Genomic DNA, 21,913 nt, shown 5'->3' on the forward strand with positions numbered 1-21,913 from the left:
TGACTAGCTGGCGAGAGAGTCCCACCTACACGCTTCTTATTCGAATCGCATTCGCACCTTTTAATCTCATTTCTGGCCCACCTCAATGATCGCTATGGGGTTGTTGTTCTGCAGTTTTAGAGTTTCATTCTTGTCCCTTACTTCGTTTTCTTTGCAGAGAGGACACATTCGCACCTCGTGGGGCTCATTCTTCATCGAACCGTTGCAAAAGTACTCGAACGAGGATACCAACATTTGGCACGCGCTCTCCCGGGAACGGGGAGTGGTGGAGAATGCCGTCGACAGCTTGGAACGGGACGGTCCGACGGCACAGGATGATGGCAGTAACTGTGCCGTCGATACCGAGCAGGAAGGTAAGTCGATGAACTTTTGCAGGATAGTGGGATAGTGGTAGGAGATGTGTGTGATGTTCTTAAACTTTCGAACGTTGAAAATGGTAAATCTGGTAAGTCTACCTACTAGCAGTTTTGTAATGATGTGAATGCTTCATGTTCCTGTTTCAAATCCATCGAGAAAAGACACCAATCATACAAAGCTTTTCACATAGTATGTAAACCATTTCATGAATCATAAACAGGTTCATTGAAAGCGTTGATGGTTTAGACATTCTCCCTTCAGACTGACACGCCAGCAAAAGCCATATTGTTCCCGAAATCTTTTGAATTCCATTCCACCACATCGGTTTGCTACACTTTTGCCATTCAACACGTGTTAAGTATTGTAGGTCCTCCCCCTGATGGCAACCATCTCAAGCTCGAGCTGCAAAATTACCACCTCAATCAATCACTATTGGATCCCGGAAACCCCTTAACAACAACACGGCCGGCCAGAATTGATCAATCTGTACTACTGGAGCTGCCGCTGTTTAGTCCAAAACGGGAAGAAATCATTCTTTTTTTTTCTTCAATTCGAATGGAAGGCGAAACGAGCCGGCAAAATGTGTGTGTTGTAGTATGTTATCTGTCATCGATAAATTTACGAGATAATTTACATAATTGAATTCCATGTTTCGTGGCAAGGAACCTCCCGTTCTATACAGCAACCGCCGTTTGACGAATGTGTGTAAAATTAATTAGATGGTGTATATCGTTTGGAACTTGGCAGCGCAGCGGCGACCGACCGGTTTCCGAGTGAAGCCATTAGCGACCTCAGACCTTTCCAGAACATAGACTCAGTTAGATTTCCATCATTTTAAATATTTGCTATAGAAAGATTGTTTACGCACTAATTATAGGTGACGTACTTCAATTATTTCGGAAAATCACCACATGCAATGGGCGCACACAATACCTCAGTTGACAATGGAACCGATGATTGACAGCATGCCGACTCCATCAGCGAGGATCAGCGAGTTCAACGCGCTCCGCTACGGGCACAGCTCTAATGGAAGATCAACAAGCAGAAGGTGATCGATCATGATTACTCTCTGTTTGAGGAAGAAATTTTTGACAATTTAACTCATCACTCAAACCCGTGTGTGGCACGGGTTGTTGGTTGAGCTGATCAAGGAAGGCAATCTGTTTTCAACACGCGTTGTATCACGTTCAACGGCACTGACTGGAGGGGGGGGGTGGTTTGATTAGTTAGCACAAGATTGATGGATCAATCTTTTTTGATCGGGCTGTTTCCGGTGCTATCGGCAGGAAATGTTGATGTAGGAATTTGGTAATTTGTGTTGTCTTATGAAGATTTGATGTCCTATCTATGACTGATTACTAAAACCTGGACAATATTACAATAATTTTGATAGCTACCCCAGTTGGATATACACTTAGAAATATTTTTTTTTTTTCAAGAGACGTAATCCATCTTTGATGTTAACATGCATAAATGACGTACCATTTTAGGGGGAAGGAGGGTTTCAGAAGATGTGACCTGCCTTGTCGTCGGTTTCATGCAATACTGGCATAATTCAAAATCTGTAAATTTTGATCAACGGAATTTCTGTGTTAAGTTTCAATGTTATGAATCTGTTCATTTCCATTGGACTGAACCGAGTGTTTCATTCATTCTTTCATATATCCGATAAAAAATAAACAGTCCAACGTTTTTTAAAGCTCTTTATTTGAGCTTTGCCATGCAAAAATGGGATTAATTTTTTGAATTGTGACCATATTGCTTGCAAAAGCAACATTGCATATTTACAGGCGCAACTCAAAATGTGCCTTCCCAAGTAACAACTCAAGCTGAACAGTAAGAACAGAAGCTGATTATTGGTTGATTGAAGGTGTACAAAGCTGATTAACACCAGGGTGAATATATAGTAGTGCAGAAAGTGAATTGTATAATTCAACCTCAGTAAGTTAGCTGATCTAAAGACTGAACCAGACTTATTTAGCCTAATACTATTTACTCCTCAAACCAGCAATGCGCTACAAATATTTTGATAGCCAGATAGAATATTATGAATTTTTTGCACACTAACATTGTGACAATATTGTTAAATGTCGTCAGTGTCACTTACTGCATTTCCGACATTTTTGTTATTCTAAATTCACTGCCTACCTTTCTCATCCCAAGCAGCACTAGCAGTAGATACAAGAACGAGGACCCAAGTAACAATACAAGCTGAACATTAAGAACAGAAGCTGATTATTGGTTGATTTAAGGTGTACAAGCTGATTAACATTAGGCTGAATATATAGTTGATTAGTAGTGCATGAAGCGAATTGTATCCCCATAATCCAACCTCAATAGGTTAGCTGATCCAAAGATTGAACAAGCCTTATTTAAGCTTAACACAATTCCACAAATCAGCAATGCGTTACACATATTTTGATAGCTTGATTTGTTAAATGTCGTCAGTTTCTGTTGCATGTCCGGCATTTTAGTTCTACTAAATTCACTGCCTACCTTTCTAATTACTAATTACATCCAAACGACCATCAAAATAAATCGCGTGCTTGTGTTCACATTGTGTTAAGTGCACTTGAAAATGAGAGGAATGTTTAACTGTAACCAGTTGTTGCTTACAATTCTGCATTGCAGTATAATACTGTTCCGGGTGCTGTTATTCAACTTAAATTTGACGTGCTTCAAGTTAATGATCATACCTTTTACCACACATATGCCTAAATGGTCCAGTATGTATGGTTGACGCCTATGATTCAGCGACTGCTGGTTCGAATCCCGAAATGCAAAGGTAATTTTTAGACTTATATTAATATTATAAATATGTTAATCCAATTAGTCAGCAACAAGTTGAAGCAGTTCCAATATAAATACATAAGATATGTAGCTTCTTCTGAAGTCTTCTATTATTATTTTTGAAAAAAAAAACTAGAAGGCTGAACAAGAGTTGGAAAAGACTGTTACTTAATGCCTTAAAAAGCTTATAATGTCTATTACTGTTAAGCTTTTGGCTGATTAAAATCACCAGATTTAGATGTTTAAAAGCTGGACAAAGGTTAACGTGGTCTATGTACAGCAATTATTCAATCTAAGGCTAAATTTAAATCGATTAATCAACACTTGTTAAGCAGCAAATTGTTACCTGGGGAGCTTTTTAAAAATAGCTCCACTAAGAAGTGGACTGCGACGGCGTCGGAAGTATTAACATTTGTATTCCTGTGTTTTGTATGTTCACCACTTGCACTCATACCGCATTTCAAAAATATAATTCATTTATAGCACTAAAATAGTATCGAAATAGATCGCGCACTTGTGTCTACATTGTCTTTACTGCACTTGAAAATGAGAGGAATGTTTTACTGTCACAATGTATTGTTTACAATTCTGCATTGCTGTATAATACTCTTCCGGTTACTATTGTTCAACTTAATTTTGAAGTGCTTCAAGTTAATGATCATACCTTTTACCAAAAATTTGCCACTCGACTACATTGTAAAGATAATTTTTAGACATATAATAACAATAAAAATATGTGAATTTAATTAGTCAGCAACATTCTAAAGCAGTCTCATTGAAAGCATAAGATATGAAGCGGTCTTCCATTATTATTTTTTAAATAAAACAAGAAGGCTGAATAAGGGTCGAAAAAGACGGTTGGTGAATCCCTTGAAAAGCTTTTAATTTATATTGCTGTTAAGCTTTGGGTTGATTAAAATCGCCAGATTTAGATGTTTAAAAGCTCAACAAAGGTTAAATTGGTATATACAACAATTATTCAAACTAAGACTGAATTAAAATCGTTGAAAGAACACTTGTTAAGCATTAATTTGTTACCTGTGTTACTTTATTTACGGCTTTTTTTTTTTTGAAAAAGTAGCAACTATAACTTTCGATTTTTCACGAATTTCAAAATGGATTTTTGTGGGATGAAACTTCACACTATTTGCCGTCATTTGCGATCAAAATTACAAAAATGAAAAATTTCGTCTTGTGACAGTAGTGTATTTTTTTTTAATTATCAGACAAGCTGAGTCGAAGGGTTTCCGATTTCTATGAAATTTCGCCCATATATGACCAACAAATAAAAATTAAACGCTCATGTTTTCAGATTTTCTCGGACACCACCGACTTAAAAAAATCATAACTTTTGAAGGAAGCATCGTACAGTCAAGTTATTTGAAGTTTTGTCAGCTATTTTTAAAAAAATACAATTGACACACAATTCGTATGAATATGTTCACTAGTACAGAAAAGCCGTGGAAAATATCGTCTGCATCATGGATATTTGTTTTTTTTTTTGACGAAGGACTACGTCTGTGATTTTTATATGGAGGTACACTTTGTGTAAACCAGAAATGGAACATGTAACGAAATTATGAAAGATTTTGAACGTTAATAACTCAGCCGCTCCTGAACCAATTTTAATAATATTATCACCAATCGATCAGAAATATTTCTACGCATCTGTTATACTGTTATTTCATCATTGAAAATTGCACGAATGTGTAATTGTTGCTATGATAATTTAAATTATCACCGATTGCCTGCGAAAAGCGATTTTCCTAGCACAGATTTCAAAGTTGAATTCCATCCGGTCTCACCAAACTTTGTTTATTCAAACACCGCATGATGACTCGTGGTGTTCTCCAGTACACAACAAAAGGCTCCCCTCAAGCGCGCCGCTATTGATCAGAATCAGTAGTTTTTCGTGAGTTGCTGTCGGTCATCTATGTCAAGCGCGTCATACTAAATAGTATAACAGAGAGAACCCGCTGAAATTCCTATTCCTACACAAAACAAAAGCTTCTGCTGCAGTTAACAAATAAGATTTATTATGTAAAACCACGTAGTCCTACGTCATTATTGCGTACAACCCCATAAGGCTGTCCCTTGTAGTTTTTTCAAAAAAAAAATATCCATGACTGGGATATTGATTAACACACTGAAATTTGAAATCTTACGCATCTCACTGGTACTCTTTTCATACATTCCTTGTCTCATGATCTTATAACAGTTTGGCAGCTTAAAAAAATCTCAATACACTGAAACCGGTCTCCGATTTCGGTCTCCGATCCCTACACATCACTCTGATTCCAAAAATACCCATATTGACAATATTCTTCAGATTTTCTCTAACTGGACTCTAACTGGACTTAAAAATGACCATATTGTTGGGTATTTGACAGTATTTTTCTGTTTTTCTGTAACCGGAGGCCACCATATTGAATTTCAAAATGGCGTCATACGTGGATTTCCGATTCTAACACGTCACCCCGATTCTAAAGATACCCATATTGTGGGGAACTTGATAGTATTTCCAAGTTTTTCTGTAACCGGATGCCGCCATTTTGGATTTCAAAATGGCGTCAGACATAGATTTCCGGTTCTTGCACGTCACCCTGATTCTAAAAATATCAATATAGTGGGGTATTTGACAGTATTTCTCAGTTTTTCTACAACCTGATGCGGCCATCTTGGATTTCAAAATGACGTCAGACATGGATTTCCGGTTCCAACATGATACTCCGATTCCAAAAAATACCAATAAATTAACAATAAATCCCCCGCGAGAGACGAACCAGCCTAAGGCTGAAAGTCTCTTTAATAGAGAAAAAAAGGAAACGAGCCTATTTTGCGAACCCACGGTTTGGTTCGTAAAAGAAGCTTCCAGTGTAGCTGAATTAACTAAATTATTTCTTCAGAACTTTTCTCATGATATCTTTGGAGCTTTATTGAAAATTTTCTTATGATCATCCCAAAATGTGTTGAAAGTTACTTTCATGATTCTTCTCAACACACTTAAGGCCCAAGCGCAATGACAGCGGAAGTAGAACGGCAGCGGCAGCGGAAAAGCCCGATCTGAGTAATCCTACTTGTCGGATTGAAAACTAGTTAGAACCAAATCGACTTCGGTTAGGCATCTTGATGTCATTTTTGACAACTGTCAAACTTTCCGTTTCCGTTCCGCTTCCGCCCACATTGCTTTTGGGCGTTTAGATTTTTTTTCCGGTATGTGTGTGTATTCTTTTCAAACCTGGCACGTATTTAGTTTAATTTTGATATTTAATTTGTGAAGAATATTTGGATAGCTCTCACCAAATTCTGCTCTTCCGCCGACGTTGATTGCTTCTTTTGGAATCCCTTCTACTTTATCTCTCTAACGTTTCATATTTCTCCCGTCAGAATGACTACTAGTCTCCCGAAAGCCTCCCATGTTATTTCTGATGTGTTCCACGTCGTTTCGACGAAAGTCCACTATCTAAGATGATCTTGAGTTCCTGGTTGCGTCTTATAAATCTGTAACACCAGCGCGGAAAATAGACAGTGCCCATCTCCGGGTATTTTTCTAACGAGCATCACTCCATTGTCGTATCGAATGTGCTCCATTTTTCTGCTCTCCTTTCACTTTTACTTTGTTGACTCCCGTATACCGGAAAATATATAGCTGTGATATAACAACTACGGGATGGTCGTTCAGAATGGTTCCACGGATGTGAAATGAGGGAACATTTTTTCAATATGTTACCTTAACTAATTTATGGAAACATTTACTTGTGGTTTATACAAATAGTATCCATGTTCCGTCATATCGTATCTTCAAGTGATCTTTGCCAGTTCCACATTTCATTCGGGCTCTTTCGAACTACTTGTGGTGAAATATGAAACACAGCTTTCAAGGTAAATTGTACATAACAGTGACCAGTGTCCTCAATTACTCACACATGAAATCCACCTGGACCAACCTGGCAGAACGCGCCCTAACCCTCACTGAACCAAAGGCAGGGTTAGGATTCTTTCCAGATTTTCGTCAAGAAAACTTTTGAAATTCACTTTAAAATTATCGGTATATTTTTGAAAATTCTCGCAGGAATTTTCTTAAATTTCCAGCTATGCATACTTTGTTTTAATTTCCATGCAATATTCCTAAGAAATCTTTGGATACGTCCATGGAACTCTCCTCAAAATTCCATTAAAATTTACCACAGAATTTTCTTTAAATTCTTATCAGAATTATTTAGGAATTAGGTTGTTCCCAAAATATTGTCGCAAGATTACTTTGATTCGCTTGAAATTCTTCTCAAAATGCTTTAAGTAGAATTTTTAGAAATATATTTGGGATTCTCTTGGAACTTTCTTCTGAATCTCTAAGAAGATTCAAAAGAAAGTTCCAAGAGAAATCCGAGAAAAAATCCAAAGTAATAAAAAGATTTCTCAGAATAATTCCAAGTTTCAAAATCGGGGCAGGGTTAGGATTCTTTCCGGTATTCCCTTAAAGTTTTCTCCATAACAGTCTAGAAATTTTGTACCGAACACTTTTAGATTTTCCTCAAGAAAACTTTTAAAATTCACTTTAAAATTATCTGTATATTTTTGAAAATTCTCGCATGAATTTCTATTTATATTTTGAATAAATTTCTCTGGAATATTCCTAAGAAATCTTTTGATACGTCAATCAGAATTTAGAAACCACGGAATTCTCCTCAAAATTCCATTAAAGATTACCTGATAATTTTCTTGAAATTCTCATAACAATTATTTAGGTACTTTCCTCAGGATTTTCCTGTCTTCTTGAATCCATTCCAAGTTGTTTCCAAAATAATGTCGTAAGCTTACTTAAATTCACTTGGTCTTCTTAAAATGCCTGCAATAGAATTTCTAGAAATATTTTTGGGATTCTATTCAAAATTCTTTTGAAACTTGAAATTATTCCAATGGAATTTTTCCCGAATTTCTCTAGAAGCTTTGTTTTGAATCTCCTTGGAATTCTCCAACAATCTCCATAAAAGCCTCTCCAGAACTACCTTGCAATTCACCTCTCCCTACATTTTTTTTTTTAAATAATTCTCAAAACTACCTGGAACTTCCAGTCCAATTACCTTGGAATTCGCCCCAGAATTCTTTTGGAATTATCGCTAGAATTCCAGTAAAATTCTGCACAGAACTATTTCACTTTATTATTAAAATTATGTGCAAAATTGTTTAAAATCTCCTAATCCCAAATTTTTGCCCAAATCATGATACCGTGGACCCCCGGTAATCTGACCGCTTTTAATCTGAACACTTTTTAGTTTGAACCCCACTAATCTGCACATCGTGCAAACTAAAAATTGCTCAAATGTCATTTGGCAGATAGAATGAGCTAAAGCGAAATGCAACGATGCGAAATACAACGCTGATACAAAACAAAACAGCAAATAAGGTTTCCAGAAAAACGCTTTCCTGATGCTAGTCGGGTTACTAGATGTTCAAATTAAAAATGAACCCCATTAATATTCACGAAGTGTCGTTTAGATTAATATCAAAAATTAAAATCTCAGTTCTTGAAAATTATACCATATTTGTAATTTTGTTTTTCGGTGTCTGAAATCTCCAAAAGTTTAAGATTGTGAACAACTGTCTCAAAATCCTGAAAATATTCGCATTCCGAGAGCCAGATGTGTTTTTTTCCTTGTTTTGTTTTACGTCCCACACCTGGACCCTACGTATCGACCCATCAAACTCATGGACCGTTACTTCCCTTCCCGCTATAGATCCAAATGTTATTCCGAGTATATTATTGTTTTTTAGCTGTGCCGGTGGTGTAGTGGTAAGCGTGACTGCCTCTTACTCCAAAGGGCCTGAGTTCAATCTCAGTCGGCGCTGTCTAGGAAAAAATGATGACCAACGGCATTACGTTCCTTCCGAAGGAAGACGTGATCGGAAATTGTATGCCTTAAAAAATCCCGACGGCACCGACTGGGATTGAACCCAGGCCCTTAGGCGTGAGAGGTATTCAATCTTACCAGTACACAACCAGTGCCGCTAAAAATTAATTTTCAAAACCAGATCGTCGGACCAGGGCTGGTAGCAATCACTGCTGTTAAAAATAGTGATTTTCGTGACCATGTTGATTAAATAGTGACTTATAGTTGTAAAAATAATGACTAAAAACTGACTTAAAAGTAAATTTAAATGAAAGCTCTTAGGAATTTATGAGGAGCACAACTCCTGCGAGCTTCAGAGGAAAATTCCAAGGGCATTCTGAGCAAAGTTTCATGAAGTTTGTGGGAGAAAACCGAATTCTGAGCATAAGTCCTTGGTTTTTTTAATTTTTTAATACTAAAAGGAGGATTAGATTTAAATCTGAGAAAAACTCCAGGACATCTTCAAAGGAATTCGGAAAAATAATTCAGGAGAGTTTGCCGAACAAATTATGAGAAAAATTCTAAGGAATGTGTGAGGAGAAATGTCAATGGATTCTTAGGAGACTTTCAATGTGAGTTGAATTCCAAGGCAAGGAGTGAGATTGAAAAGGAAATCTGAAATGAATTCAATAAGTATTCGGAGAATCTTTCGAAAGCTTTTCTTATTGTGGAGAATTTCAAGGTAATTCCAAGGAAACCTAAAAGAAAATTTAATTCTGAGGATTGCTTCACCAAAATTTTGAGGAATATTTATATGGACATCTCCGTTGCTATGCAGGAGTTTCCGGAAATTTCCTTTGATTCTCTGATCTGTCTTGATGGTCTGGATGCTTTCCTAAAGCTCCCAATTCTATTGAATATCTTGGTTCCGCACGAAAATAAATTGAATTCCCGTAAGCACCTTTAAATTTCCCTGAAATTTTCTGGATTTCTGTGAAGTTCCTGAAATATTTTCGAAGTTTTCATAAATTTTCTGAACGCCTCTTCTTCTTCTTCGCATTTCAAGCTTATTGCATATCGCATATTTAGCTTATTGCGTGCTCTCAACTTAGTGCTCTAGATGCACTTCCACAGTTATTAATTGAGAACTTTCGATGCCTGTTTGCATTGGTATAATTGTGTGGCAAGTCCAATCATACTTTTATGTCCAGGGAAGTCGAGAAATTTTCCAAGCCGAAAAATTCCTAGACCGGACCGGGAATTGAACCCAGCCACCTCCAGCATGGTCTTGCTTTGTAGCTGCGCCTTTACCGACTGAGCTAAGGGAGGCCCCTTACGCCTCTGTACTTCCTTAAATTCTCTGCACATCTTAAGGGTTCTCGATTTTTTTTTTCAGCGCATCATGGAACTAATTTACGATTATAGATCTTTAAACTGCGCCAAAAGTCTGGAATAAAGCTACGGGAACTGCTCTTAAGATCTGAAATTCCCCAAAGATCTCTAGATCTAGCTTTTCTTAGGTGCTTGGAACTTCTTAAAAATTTGCACAATACCCCTGAAGTTTTCTATATTTCTCAAGTTCGCTTGACACCTGCGAATTTCTCTGAAATTCTAGGAACTTCATAAAAGATCCTGCAAATTTTCGGATGCTAAAAGAACCGCTTTGAGGTTCTTAAAGCTTCCAGTAAGTTCCCCACATTTTAGCGTGTTAACTTCCCTTATGTTCCCGCAGCTTGTTTATGGAGCTTCACCGAACTTCTCAGCATTTCCTTTCATTCCTCAGAACCTCTCCAAAGTTCCTACAATTGTTGTGAAGTTAATGGGACTGCAATGAAGATCTCTAATCTTTCAGAAAGTTCATTACGAACTTGGAATAAATCATTTATTTATCTTCCTTAATTCAGGCACTTTTTTTTCCTTTGGTTTGTTTTTTCCGTCGATCTTGTTTTCCGTGCTGAGCACCAATGCTACCGACGTGCCAGGAAGGCAGCTCTCACACCTGGACCCTACCTATCGACCCATCAACTCATGAACCGGGGACCAACGACTTTACTTCCCATCCGAAGGAAGGCGTGATCAGAGATGTTATGCCTCAGAACATCCCGGCGGCACCGACTGGGATTGAACCCAGGCCTGCTGGAGTGAGAGGTAATCACGCTTACCACTACACCACCGGAGCCGTTAATTCAGGCACTTTGAAAATTTTACATATCTTGAATTTGTACTTGAAATACGAAACTTCAAGACATTGCATTACTCAACTTAGGTACGTTTACGTCTACCAGCATGAGATTCCAGGAACAACTTAAATTCCCGCTAGTTGGTTGAGCTGGTTGAGCTAGTGAACTAGCATAAGTATAAACAACCGTTAAACTGTTGAGTAACGCTCAAATACTGCGTATAGCTGCTCATATTTACTGTTCTACCCATGTTTTTTTTTTAATTAAGAGGAGTAGAGTGAGGTTTAGGGAGCATTTGATAAAAAAATAAAGAGATAATTTCTTTTCATTTTTTTTCCATTTTTTTTAAAGGTACAATTCTTTGTTTTGTAAGCTTCTAAAAAAATGTGGTTTTGATTAATGAGTAATAAAGTTCTTAATTTTTCAAAAGTGTGTGGCCACCGTGACAATCAAGAACTTTACCGTCAGTAATGCAAAAGGCCTTGTCTTCCTGAACAAAATTGCACAAAACTACAATTTTGTATCAGTGTTCACTCGGCTGTCGACAAAAGCAGGCCACTCTCGTTGTGTGCTACGCGATCGTCTGTTTTCTCGGCAGCAACCATTGTGTGGTCCTCCTCATTGTTCTTCATCAGCAGTTCTTTCGGTCGATGCGTCGTCGACTTTGGAAAGCAACCGTTTGGTGATGAGTGTGTGAGTGCTGACCACGTTTTGTGTCCATTGCTGCAATGGAGGCGCTCTGACCCTCGTTGGCGTACAACAATTTGCCATACAATGAAACTACTAGAAGCGGCTCCAGTTCTGATGGAGGAGGCTTTTTGGATAGCGGAAGATAAAGTGTTTATTGTGTTGTACCTTTTGACTAAAGTTTTAAAATGTATTGTATAGTGACCAAGAATCCTCGGCTCTGTAAAGTTAATTCGGTTGAGCCTTATCAAATAAATTAATAACAACAATACAATTTTGTATCTAGCAAGAAACTCGAGATGTCCTCCAGCATTTTCATGAAATCCATAAAAACATTTGTGCCACCTAGTGAGATAATTCAAAAGGTATTAGCCTCCTGGATCTCGAGGTGTGCAACCTAGCGAGAGAATTCCAAACCAAACTGTCCACAAGTCAAAAGATCCTGGCCTCCTGAACAACATTGCAGAAAACAGCAACTTTGTTTATAGCCTGGATCAGTTATAGCATGTACACAAATTTCACACTGTAGTGTTGACCTTTGTAATCTCAAAAACATTACAAAAGACCGCATTCTTCTATCTAACACATATCACGAGAACTTTAGTCTATAAAAGTTTATTCACCAAAAGTTCGTAGACTTATTGCTATTTAAAATAGATCATGAAAAGCCACACCGAACTTGTTTCGATTCATTGATTTGACGTAGAGGGACGTGACGGAAACTACAAGGTGTTTCAGAATGATAAAAAACATATTGCTAATCTATTCGGTATTGAAAATATGCTGAGGATTTCATATAGAACTGAGTGTGGCCCACCTTACCACGGAAGGCGTTCTTATCCCGTCTTCCCCTAGCAGTCGATCTAGCTCTAGACAGTGATTCCTACCCATCACAACAGAATCGAATTTCCAGATCCGCTCCAGCATTCATTATCGCTATAACCAGATGTTACGAAAGCCCTTAGCCAAGCATATTGTTATCTGTTTTGCTACATCCCTAGATCGAGTAATCCTTATCGGGCGAAACAGGTTCAACAAACCGAGCGCCCCAGTAGCGAGCTCTCAGCGATTGCAAATAGATTACACTTCATTCTGTAGTTCAAGTTCAACCACGATCGTACGTGCCACGGAAGCATTTCCCCCGTCGCGTCGCGAACGTGACCAGACAACACGGAGCAGCGCGCAACGCTCTTCCAGTTCTGAATGGACAACTAAATCTCCGTGGAATCGGAACAATGGTTTACAGATGTGCCTGATTTCTGATAAGAAAAAGGATTACGATCATTCTTCCATAAATCATACACCGTCAGCAATTAATCGTCAATCTGTCCAAAGGTATGAACCACAATTGATCATCGCAGTCGGACGGACGTCAGTCGTTTCCAGCTCGTCAGGCAGAACTATACTCATTCAGCTAGAAGCTGTCATGCTTTGTTGCAAGAAGTCGGCCATGTGGACACCCGAGTAAACGTAAATATTTTGATAATGCCAAACGACCAAGTTGCGGCAATAGTTTTATGGCACTTGGTTGTGACCTGATCACATAAAATAGTTGCTACAGGTCTCAGAGGTGGTCCCCAGAGGTAGACATCAATACGAATAACACGGTTTCATACCTTCTGTTTTTATTGCCACGTGTGTGTGTGTGTGTCTGATTCGCAACTCTCATAGATTTGCCATCGACTGTCGAATGATTGAAATAGCCAGCTATGGATTTAATAGGTACATGGGACTATTTCAGAAAAATGCTTCGCTCTGCGCCACCGGCAGCAGTTGGTGCTATCCAAAATGCAATAAACCCTCTTCGATTGGTGGTAGAAAAGGCTTTGAGTCACCTCCCCATAGTTTCTAGTCAAGAGTTATACATATCTTGCATACATAGGTAGACAGGGAGAGTCCCAGTCAGCAGCCAGCGCTTGGTTATGCAATTAACGATACGGCTAATAAATATGTTATTAAAAATGTTCAACAAGCAAAAGAGACGTGCTGCGTTGCTGCAGCTGAACCTCATAAACTAGGTAGGTATGGTGGGTTGTAGCTAGTGGCTGCAGAGCGATTCTGCGAAGTACTGGTTTGGCTAGTTTAAGCTGATTAGGGAATTAGATAGTGCTTAGTGACGACGGCCAAGTATTTAGCGCTGTTTAATGAGAAATGAACTGCGGTGATTTATGGGCTGGAAAGGTGACGAGAGTAGTTCCCACGGTTATCAATATTGGAGACGATGATGTCGAAGGTTGAGGCGATGGACTTTGTTGAAGCAGCAGATTTTGAAAATAGAATGGATCCGAAAATTTAATGAGCAGATATTTTGGGACGTTTCGTTTTCCCCATTGCACCATTTTGTAAACTTAATCAGAATCACCTATATGAGCCTGTTCAAATAAATTTATTAGCAAAAAAAAGAATCACCTAGAAATTATCTTTGGAACTTTCACAACTCCCATAAGGAGTTATTCTAAGACTGACCTAGGAAATAAGTTCCATTCCTTGGAGTTTATCTTAGAATTTCTTAGGACATTATCGTTAGAGTTCTAAAGATTTTTTTTTTAATTGATGTAGCTCTGAACATTCTTTCAAGCACTAGCGTGCACAGGAATCTTGTTCAAGAGGGCCATTTTTTTTCTATGGTGCATTTAATCTGGGGATGGGGAGTACTCCAAAGTGCGTGGTGGATGGTGCTGTCCCAGTGGTGGGTTCAACCCCTACTGTTCAATTTAGCTAATTTTATTTATTTTTTGCTCCGGTGGTGGTTCATATTCTTCAATGCAAACTGATTTCAGACAGCCAATGGAATTGGCAATTTAATCCCATCATTATCAATATACGTGATGACAATCACCAACTGCTTGTGGTGGCCACAAACGCTCGTCTCATCTGCAATTATTGCCACTGGTTTTCCTCGCAAGGTTTTCGCAATGTTCCGCAACACAACATTGTGCGACGACGTAATCATGTCATTTTGAATACGGTTACTTGTGTACTGGCAATTTTTGGCACCTTCCGCCAAATGTTTTTCCAGCACAGGATTGTAGTTAGCCACCAACTGGGTGGCACACTTTCCGCTCTTTCCGAATGTCCACGAAGTGGTCGGCACAATATCGATGAAACGTTCCATTATATAGCGGTTTTGTAGCCGCTTTGCCTCACTAGCAGCAATCATAGCTGTTTTTTGGTGGTCCAGTTCTTCGATACCCTTCCTGGTTTTGTAATTTTTCCACGCTTCCATAATACCAACATGGGTATCACTGCGATTGTGTTTGCCCAGCAACTCGGTCGCTTTCTTTCTTAATTTCTGAACACTGTAGGAATCGTTGTAATAATGTTTTTCGTCATGCTCTTCTTTACCGATTAAAAATATGAACCAAAGGAAATATATTCTTCAAGGTACTGGTATCACCTTTTATTCAGTTACCTTTCTGTGCAGTACGTTTATGTATACTTTGAAGGTATCTTTAAAGTTATTTTTGACTATTTCAAGATTTTGTAAGCCCTTATATGCTGTTGTAGTTAGACTTTACTATTACCGTTGCGAGTACGTAGAACTTGGTCATTTGTAGCTTCTAATTTTCGAGTACAGGATTGTTAACGGAATTACGACTTGAGTGAAGGATTGAGCATGTCAACCCTGTCCCAAAGAACCACCAGTCAGTATGGCAGGAACTGATGCAGAACATTCAACATTTTTTAAAGATGATATAAAGGACAATCCCGAATTTATTGCAACGCACATAAACAGCTGTAACTTTTTAACCACGGTAACAAATGACGTGAAATTTTCAGAGAAGATTTTTAGACGAATTCTTAGTAAGACAACAATAGACCAAGGTTCAATGGCAAACTAATACCCACTTTTCAATTAGGGAATCCAGAAGCTGTCTTTAAACTTTATTAGTTGCGAAAAAGTCCATCCTCAGAATTCCTTTAGGTTCTTTTCGAAATTTTTAGAAATCTATGAGCTCTATTGAAATTCTATTTTTAAGAAGTCCTCTGAAATTATTTTTAGAACTCTTCTTGACTTTTCCTCAGAACACCTTGACACTGAAATTCCCTTAGAGTTTCAGAAGAATTTCCTCAGTATTATCCAGAAATTATTCCCGGAATGAGCTAGGTACTCCCTAGTCATTTTCTTCAAAACCCCTTTGGAATTTAACTCAAAATTTAATTTTTTCTGTATTCTTTTCGGAATTATCTTGGAATTATCTGCAGGATTCACTAGAAATTTTTCGAAGAATTTTCTTGGAATACTTCCCAGAAATTCTTTGGAACTGTCTTCTCGGATTCTTTTAGAACTCTCCTAAGAGCTCTTTTGAAATTCATTTCAGAAGTCCACTAGAATTATACTTAGAACTCTTCATGTTTTTTTTCACTTAGGAACTGAAATTCTTTTAGAGTTTCAGAAATTTTTCCCGGAATGAGCTTAAAATTATCCTCGGAATTTGCTTGAAATTTTGTTTCAAATCCCTTTGGAATTTCACTCAAAATTTGATTTTCTCGGTCTTATTTTCGAAATTATATTGGAACTATCTGCAGGATGCACTAGAAATTATCCGCAGAGTTTTCTTTGAATTCTCCCCAGATATATTTTGGAACTCTCTTAAGAATTCAATATCCTTGAGGTTCTTTTCGGAATATTTTAGAACTATTTTTTTTCAGAACACCTTGGAACTGAAATTTCCCTAAAGTTTCAGAAGAACTTCCTCTGTCTTCTCCAGAAATTCTTCCCAGTATGAGCTTGAAATTATCCTCGGAATTCCCTTAAAATTTACCTCAAAATCCCTTTAGAATTTCATTTAAATTTGTTTTTCTCGGTATTTTTTTCGAAATTATCTTAGAACTATCTGCAGGATGCACTTGAAATTATCCGCAGAATTTTCTTTGAATTCTCCCCCGAAATATTTTGGAACTGTCCTAAGAATTCAATATCCTTGAGGTTCTTAGAACTTTGCTAAGAGCACTTTTGAAATTCATTTCCGAAGTCCACTGGAATTATACTTAGAACTCTTCATGATTTTTTCTCAGAACACCTTGGAACTGAATTTCTCTTAGAGTTTCAGATTTTTTTCCCGGAATGAACTAGAAATTATCCTCGGAATTTGCTTGAAATTTTGCTTAAAATCCCTTTGGAATTTCACTCAAAATTTATTTTTCTCGATATTCTTTTCGAAATTATCTTGGAACTATCAGCAGGATACACTAGAAATTATCCGCAGAATTTTCTTTGAATTCTCCCCAGAAATATTTTGGAACTGTCCTAAGAATCCAATATCCTTGAGGTTCTTCTCGGAATATTTTAGATTTTTTTTTATTTGTCAGAACACCTTGAAACAGAAATTTTCCTGAAGCTTCAGAAGAATTACCTCTGTGTTCTCCAGCAATTCTTCCCAGAATGAGCATGATTTTTCATCATAAATTTTCAGTAAAGCAGCTTCCCTCCAATCATCAGAATGGTGCAAATTTTACACCAGAAATTAATATTAAAATTTGTTCCTCTATTCAGCAGAAGGATGCAAATTTTAGACCAAAATTTTTCCGAAAAGCTTACCCATCTGTTCACCAGAACGGTGCAGATTTTCCACCAGAAATTTTCAATAAAGCTTAATTTTAAATAAAGCTTGTACCTTCAATTACCAGATCAGTGCATGTTTTCCACCAGAAATTTTCTGTTCATTTTTATTTATCAGAGCGATGCAAATTTTTCACCAAACATTTTCAAGAAAGCATGGTCCTCCATTCACCAGAACGGTGCATCAAAAATTGTCAGTGAAGTTTGCTTCACCATGCACCTTTTTGGTGCAATTTTCAGGCTTTGCCTCTTCATGCACCAGAATAGTGCAGATTTTCCAGCATAAATTTTCAATAAACCTGCATTCATCAGAACGATGCAAATTATGCACCAGAAAAAATTAATAAACCTTGCTTCTACATTCACCACAGTGTTGTGAACTTTCCACCAGAAATTTTCAGCTAAATGTGCACCTCCAAATTTTTAGCATTATTCAATTTTTCCACCAGAGTTATTCATTTTGATTAGTCCCTCCATGCACCACCACCTTGATGATATTTTAAACACCAGAAATATTCAACAAAAACCTTTTTCTTCGATTTACCACCACAAAGGTGAATTTTTTCAACCTTAAATTTACCCTCTTCTTTTGACCCACCATGAAACACCTTGAAAAAAAAATTACACCAGAATTTTTTATATGCACGACCGAATTCTGACGAGAATTGAATGAAAATAATTTTCCCGATATTTCATGGAATTTTCCATTTTTCCCGGTTGTTCAATATACATTTGTATTAAGCATAACACCGAATGTGATTGAGCCGAAAGAATCATTTGGATATTTGTTTTCCTCTGTTAGGGACATAAATCCACTGTGACCAGAAAGTTGATCCATTGTAGTAAAGATTGTACTCGAGAAAAATGCAACACTTTCTTTTGTGTTCAACTTTTTATTGCATGGATAAAAATAATGAAATTTTAAGTAAAAGTAGTTTAGAGTGCAATGTTTACATGTGCCAAATCTGGTCACAACCTGTCAAGTGGTTATCGAGACAGTGATGCCACATATACAGATTTATCTGTAATCATACAGATTTATCTGTAATCATACAGATTTTTTTCAATATTTCGATACAGATATCTGTACATACAGATTACAGATTTTTAGAAACTATACAGATTTTTCAAGTATGTGGATTAGGTATATTCGATATTACTTTTAATTTATATTAATGTCAACAAATCGTAATTCCTTTCTTTTGACCAGCTGAATTCATTATGTGCGCATCAAACCCAAAGCGTATTTTTCACTTAATAAAATATTATTGTATTAGGGTAGAGAACTACTTCGGCCTAATCGCCCATTTTGGGCCTATCGAGCAGAAAACTTCAAATAAATCCATGATTTCAGAGTTAACAAGTCATTTATGCGATACTTGGTACGATACTTTAGTTAATAATCTACGGAACAAAGTCAATGAGAACGCGTGATATGAAGGTTTGCACCCATTATTCCAAAACACAAAAGAAGCGCTCTGACCGAATCAATTTTTATCTTCATCCGATAGGAGGAAGTGAATTCATTGGCGTTTCAATGCGTTAGGGCGAGTTTAGAATCCCTTGGCCGAGTTTGGTGTCAAGAAGCAGTGTTAGACTTTTGACAATATCTCAACGATTCGTTTCTCTTTATATAATATATATATATAATGTATATATATATACGGTACATATGGAAAGTTAAATAAATTTGGAAGCCATCAATAATAAGAACATTCCGTTGGGTGCTAAACTGCGCTAGATTAAGAAAGACTAAGTACAAGTTGAGCTTAATATGCCGGAAATGGTGTAGCTAACCCTATGTTCAATAATTTTATAAAAGACTTCTGATGTTCAGATGCTCTAATTTCTGATTTTTCGTTGGGAGCGATGTTAATTTCCCATTCCTATTCACCATGTCGCATGGTGACCTCAACTGGAGATTATGAGTCAACTGAAGATTATGAAATTTGAATAGCGTCATATTAGAAAAAAATATGATATGCGATTCGACTAAACTTCCAATAAAAGATCTGTGTTAAAACTTATAAAGAACTACGGAGTGTCAAAAAACAATGAACAAATAAAGATTTTCGTAATCTCAGACATGAAAACATAAATTGTAGAGAAATGTGATTGTTACTTCATTTGGGAAATTTTGTGCCGGAAGCAGATTTGTCTCTCACTATTGAACTTGATTTTTGGTATTATCAGACATGTAGAAAGTATAAAAACTCTTTAAAATATTAAGATTGTACGATATCTAGATTTTTTAAATAGATTAATTCATTAGAAAGCAAACTTTTATCATTTTTCAACATTCTAAACATAGAAGAAACTATACAGATTTTTTTACAGATTTTTGTCAGGCAGATACAGATTAAAAAGATTTTTTGGTATGAAAATACAGATTGAATCTTGAAAAAATGTGGCAACACTGTATCGAGATGGCTTCCAAGCAAGAAGTACTTCGACAAAAAATTATGGTAGCGGTCGTGGAAAATCCAGGTCAGTCGCGAAACAGTTTGGAATCGAGAATTCGACCGTGTCCTGTGTGGTAAAATCGTTCAAGAAGACCCAGACCATCCAACGACGAGCTGGCAGCGGAAGAAAAGCGAAGACGACCGACCCCGTGAACGCAAAGAAGGTGAGGGATTACTTCAAGCGCAATCGGAACGTTTCGATTCGGGACATGGCCAAGAAGGTCAATAGCTCCGTCTAGTTCGTCCAGTAGACAACCAAGCGGGCCGGACTTCATATCTTCATGGTAAAGAAGGCGCCCAACCGAACCGATCAACAGAATACGGTGACCAAATCCCGCGCCAGAAAGCTGTACCGCGAGTGGTTGGTGCAGCCGAAATGCATCGTAATGGACGACGAGACGAACATTAAAGCGGATGCCAAGCAGATCCCCGGCCTGGAGTTTTTCGTCGGCAAGTCCCGCCTGGACGTTCCGGAAGATGAAGGTTGACAAATTTGCCAAGAAGTACTTAGTGAGGCAGGCGATCTGTGGGTGCGGCGAATTCAGCAAGCCGTACATAACGACCAGCACCATGTATAAAGAAGAATGCCTCCAGAAGCGCCTGCTGTCCTTCCTCCGGTCCCATGAAGGTGACACTTTGTTTTGGCCGGATCTGGCATCGTGCCATTACGCGATACCGGTGGTGGAGTGGTACGAAGCCAACGATGTTGTTTTTGTGCCGAAGGAGGCAAATCCGCCAAACTCGCCAGAACTTCGCTCAATAGAAAAATTTGGAGCGATTATGAAGGGCAAGCTCCGGAAAACAGGGAAGGCCAAGTCTGTACTTGTGGAATTTGTTTCGGATGAAATCCTTTAAGTTGTCCAAGGAAAGGGCATGGCGTCTAAAATTTGGATGGCTCTGGAAGAAACCTTTGCGAAGCGGTCTGCTTAAAGTCAAACGTTGCTCAGAAAGCAATTGGCGTGGCTACGCAGAAAGAAGGAATATCAATGCGAGCTCATTTCATTTCCCAATGTTAGGCAACTGAAGTCCGCTGGAGCTAAAATGGAAGAAGATGATTTGGTAGCGCAATTATTCTTAGGTTTAACGGGTAGTTACGGTCCCTTGGTGGCGGAACTCGAGAATCTGGCAGAGAAGGATCTGAAGTTGGAAACAGTCAAGCAGCGGCTGCTGGCTGAGAAACAAAGTAAACGGGCGGTCTGTCTGGAAGACTCGAGGACAACGTTGCGGCGTTTATCGGAGGTAAAAGAAAGAACAAGAAGAAGTTTTCTGGCAAGTGCCGTCGCAGTGCAAAACCTGGACATATGAAAAAGGACTGTTGTGTGAAAAAACCGGAAGGTAACGCTAATGCAGCTGTTGGCAGCAAGGCATTCGCGTTCATGGTGAACGGTGACCAGAGGAAGCCTGACATTGGGAAGATCCATTTATGCGTAGACTCGGGGAGCAGCGATCACCTTGTAAATCTACGGTCCATGCGGAATTCCAGAAGGATGGAGAACTGATCGGTGTAGCGTATCTGCGTGGAAATTTGTACCAGCTAGAATTGGATACGAGACAAATAAATTGTGGCACCGTCGCTTGGGTCATGCAAGTCAACAAGCTTTGAACAATCTTGTGAAGCATGAAATGGCTACCGGTTTTGTGGAGAAACTAATTTCAATTGCTTTTTTTTTTCGGGAACCATTTGTCGGGAACCATTTGACGGTGTCAGAAAACGTGCCACACGTCCGTTGGAGCGTGTTCATTTGGATGTGTGTGGCCCCATTGATCCGCCGGCATGGGATGGATCGCGTTACTTCAAATCAGAGGTGTTCCGTTGTTTCAGAGAGTATGAAGCTATGGCTACAACTCAATGCCAGACAAGAATCTGTAAGCTCACCGTGGATCAAGGCCGGGAATTCTTCTCGAATGAACAACGCAATTACTACAAGAAGCGAGGTAACCAAGTTTAACCAACGGTAGCTTATTTTACTCAGCAAAACGGGATAGCTGAACGATTCAACCGGACCCTGGTTGAAAAGGAAGATCAATATTAATTGACTGGCGGGT

The 21,913-nt window shown here is 38.2% G+C and overlaps 1 protein-coding gene across 3 annotated transcripts in view; it reads left to right on the plus strand.

Annotated features, from left to right (window-relative positions):
- AdamTS-A (ADAM metallopeptidase with thrombospondin type 1 motif A) overlaps nucleotides 1–21,913 on the plus strand; it is a 629,564-nt gene that overhangs the window by 459,522 nt on the left and 148,129 nt on the right. For all 3 annotated transcript variants that reach the window (XM_065220620.1, XM_065220621.1, XM_065220622.1), the window contains exon 6: nucleotides 158–353. In XM_065220620.1, coding sequence (XP_065076692.1) covers nucleotides 158–353 — 196 coding nt within the window. The remainder of the gene's footprint in view (nucleotides 1–157; nucleotides 354–21,913) is intronic.

The sequence above is a fragment of the Ochlerotatus camptorhynchus genome, unplaced genomic scaffold (genome assembly GCF_037179485.1).
Source record: "Ochlerotatus camptorhynchus isolate MF236.1 unplaced genomic scaffold, CSIRO-AGI_Acam_v1.1 ptg000130l, whole genome shotgun sequence".
Classification (NCBI taxonomy): Eukaryota; Metazoa; Arthropoda; class Insecta; order Diptera; family Culicidae; genus Ochlerotatus; species Ochlerotatus camptorhynchus.